At 36.3% G+C, this 4,034-nt stretch overlaps 1 protein-coding gene across 1 annotated transcript in view; it reads left to right on the forward strand.

The window, feature by feature from the left end:
* CUNH5orf15 (chromosome unknown C5orf15 homolog) overlaps window positions 1-2,712 on the forward strand; it is an 8,612-nt gene extending 5,900 nt beyond the window's left edge. The window contains exon 3 of the mRNA XM_006923137.3: window positions 1,211-2,712. Within this exon, the coding sequence (XP_006923199.1) occupies window positions 1,211-1,342 (132 nt within the window). The 3' untranslated portion in view covers window positions 1,343-2,712. The remainder of the gene's footprint in view (window positions 1-1,210) is intronic.
* The last annotated feature ends 1,322 nt before the right edge of the window (window positions 2,713-4,034 follow it).

Consider the following 4,034-nt stretch of genomic DNA (forward strand, 5'->3'; position numbering starts at 1 on the left):
GAGTGTTAATTTAGTACTTTTAATTAATTTAGCATTGAACTTAGTGGTATTTTAAAAACTTTTTCCCAGTTGTGAAAGTATTACATGATTATTTTAGGGAATTCAGAAAACACAGCAAAGTATAGAAAAGACAATGTAAGCTACCACCCAAAGCCAAGCATTATTAACATTTTAGTGTATTTCTGGTCTATCATTATGTACAAAATTCAGACATACCTGTAATAATTTTTAAATGAATTTGATCTCATGTAGAGTTTTGTATCTTGCTTTTTACGTAGCAAATCACAAGCATTTCCCATTATCATTATTATTCTTTGAAAACATGATTTAATAGCTACATAATTTATTTAGCCATTTTCCAGTTGAATGTTTAGCTGGCTTCCAGTTTTGGGTTCAGAAATAATGTTGTGATGATCGTTTCTGTGCTGGAATTGGTTTGTTGCATTCTGTGAGGCAAAGGAGGTGTAAATAGGAGGGGATGGATAATTTAGTGTGAGAGTGCATCTTGGCACTCTTAGTCCCAGAGCTGAATAGTTAAGCTTTTCAAATACTTAAAGGGAGATCAAACATGCAATGTCCTTTTTAATACCTACTGGTCAGGAAATCTCAGTTTTGGACTTTATTGTAAATTGCTTAGTGATTCCTGGCAAGCCATCTTTCCCTTTGGGGCCTTGATTTTCTCACCAGAGAAATGACAAAACTGGACTGGATAATTTCAAAATACTTTCCGGTTTTGAGAACCAGTAATTTTAAAGTCTGTTTTGCGACTTTAAGTTCGAAAACAAGCAAATGAACAAATCTTTTTGGTTATTTGATTTAGTGGCCTATCACTAGCTTTGTAAATATTTGTATGTGGACAAAATTTTGAATGCCAGGGATATTCTATCCCAGTGCTTAGTGTTGGGCCATCTCTAGTGTAAACACTTACAGGATTTGTTAAACAGTAGGTTTCTGGACTCTACTGCAATCTACTATCTCATCTCTGAAGACAGAGCCCAGGAATCAGTCTTCAACAAGCACTCCATGTACATTATAATTTGAAAATCACTGTCTAGCTTTGTTTATAAGATGGAAAACAAAATAGCCCTTTTGTTGTTGATATTTTACTTTTTGTATTTGGGAACCGAAGTGAGAGAGAGAACACTTGTTATAAAATCTTTTAACGTCTCCTCCATTTTCTTTTTTGTACCTCTATTTCGTTTTATTTCAGATTTTCCTTCTGGTTCAAAGCAGGAAATGGCGTGATGGTCTTTGTTCCAAAACAGTGGAATATCATCGTCTAGACCAGAATGTTAATGAGGCAATGCCTTCTCTGAAGATTACCAATGATTATATTTTTTAAAGTACTGTGATTTGAGTTTGCTTATTATGTAATTTTATTTGCTTGACTTTTTATATGATACTGTGCAGATGTTTGCCATAGGCTGTAGGTATTAAATGAGAGGTGGGTCTCTCTTTACTTTGCCTTGGTGCTTTGGAAATTAAATATCACAAACAAGGAGTATGTAATTTTTTATCTACACTTTTAGAGGTGAATTCAATCAGGTGTCCAAAATGTGGAGCTAAACATTGTTAGTTTTTATTGTTTCAGATTTCTTCATTGTACTTCTGGAAGGATAGGTAATGCTACTTTTAAAAGATCCCAAACTTGTAACTAAATTCTAACATATATGGTAGTGCTGCTGACTCAGATTCTCTTTCTGCCATCCAAATAACTTTTTTTTAAGGACACATTTCTTTGTGCTCCCAAACTATAATCTACAAGGATGTATGTAATAAAACTTTGCATATAAATAACATTTTTCTCTCCAGGAAAAGTTGCTTTGGATATTTTTGGATAATTTAAACATAATTTAAGATAATGACGTTACTCAATCTGACCACAGTTTTAGGTTAATTAATAAATGTATCTAGAAATTCTGGCAATAGAGACTCTGCAGTTCACTGTGGGCATAGTTAAAATGTTATAGCAATACCATTTTTTGGTTTGAATTACTGAATTAAATTTAGAGGTAGAAATTTGGTAAAATATTAAATACATGTACAATTGTGGTAAAATATTAAATACATGTACAATTGCTTTTAGTTAGCAATTGATAGCATGGGTTCCTCCAAGCTTTTGAGCAAGGGGCAGACTTTAAAATTATATCAGATTTTTTCACTTTGTTTATTCTTTTATAGTAACTTTGAATAAATTTTAGTGGCCATTGTCACTCAAGTAATATTATATCTAGATCTTTCAAATTAAAATACCTGAATGAAGTTGTATACATAGAGGATATATGTGGACATTGACTTTTTCTCCTCTTGTACTCGTTTTCTTTTTTTAACAGCAACTGGAAATTATTTTCTGTATTTCATTTTAGCCTGTCTATCATAAAGAATCGATCATTGTGTAAATATGTGATTTGAACTGTGATTGACTTACAAGTGTCACTGCAATTTTTTAGAAAACATAACCCCTAATATATGTTAAACACCCACTCACAAGGCCTGGGTGAGCGAGTGGGCATGTGCTTTGCTTAGAGAGGAAAGAAGCAGGAGGGCAGTCCATCATTTCTCTCAGGTGGACAATTTACTGTCCTAATAAGGAGGGGGAGCACAACGGAAATACACCTGAACTGTTTTATCGTAGTAATTTTTTTCATATCTGAAATTGTATTATTTAATATTTTAAATAAGATTTTAAAAAATAAATGGCAGAAATATCAATCTATGATTTTATATGTGTGTTTCATTTTAATTTGGGTGCTGACAGACTGTTAGTGGTGGGAGGAAGCTAAACTGACTAGCTCACTTTTGTTCCTTTTAGCTGTAGAACTCTATGAATTCTACTTATTTTCTAAATCTTACTTTAGGTGTGGCTTACCGAATTTGAAAACTGTAGCAAAGTAGGATTGCAAAGAAAAGTAAAGCAGCTAAATCAGTGTGCGCTCTGTAAGCACGCCGGCTCCCTGTTGAAGGCTCCCCTGTTGAAGGCTCCCCTCTCCAGGAAGATCGTCCCCCTAGTGCATCTAGGGTTCTTGGGCGCTTCCTGATGGCACGGTATTTGCTATTCAAGTGCTGAAATCAAGTAGCCTCTGACCTCTAGAAATCAGATCATACATTGATTAAAAATGCTCCCAGAGTCTTAACAGAGGCACCTGAGCTGTTGGTCTGTAAATATGTAATTTAGACATTTACATGTATAGTATAATTTTTAAGTGAATTTGATCTCATATAGAGTTTTGTGTCTTGCTTTTCACCTAATGAATCATGAGCATTTTCCATATCGTTAGAATTCTTTGAAAACATTTAATAGCTACCTGACTTATTTAGCTATTTTCCTGTTGAATGTTTAGATGGTTTCTAATTTTGGGTTCAGAAACAACATTGTGATGATCATTTCTGCATCTTACCTGCAATGGAACATTTTGCAACTTGTGAGGCAGACAGAAACACATTTAGAATTTGTGCAGGCAAGTGTGTCCTGACTGGGGTTTTGACTTGAGGTGTGAACTCATGAGAGTGAGTGCAGCTCTTTTGTAGAATGTGTGCGAGGGGCCGCCTTCTCCCTAACACCCCTTAGAGTGTAAGCTTGAGAGCAGAGACTGGATCTGACTGGTCAGAAGTCCCGTATTCAGCACTGCCTGGCACCTACAAGGCCCCTTGAAATGGTTCAGTGAAGTATTTACAAAATCGAATGAGGAAAAAACCAAGACAAATCAGGCTCGCACGGGCTCACGTAGTTGGCATACTGTCTAATTCTAACATCCGGGACCTAGAACTACACACAGTGGGGGAGAACCAAGATGTGGTGTGTCAGCTTTATCTAAATGTCCACGTTAATTGTGTAAGATCTCACCCTTCCCTCAAATCCCAGGTTCTCATCAGAGCAGCTGCTGCCCAAGAGGCAGCGGGGGCAGAGAAGCTTACTGCTGGCACGGCTGTCAAAGCATTTCAGTTCTCTCTCTGCCTCTCTCTGGCGGATTCCCTTAGGCTTCTCTCAGCCCGGTCTGATGATGCAGCAGTGTGCCTCCCTTCTGGGTTCAGCA

Source organism: Pteropus alecto, unplaced genomic scaffold (genome assembly GCF_000325575.1).
Source record: "Pteropus alecto unplaced genomic scaffold, ASM32557v1 scaffold78, whole genome shotgun sequence".
NCBI lineage: Eukaryota > Metazoa > Chordata > Mammalia > Chiroptera > Pteropodidae > Pteropus > Pteropus alecto.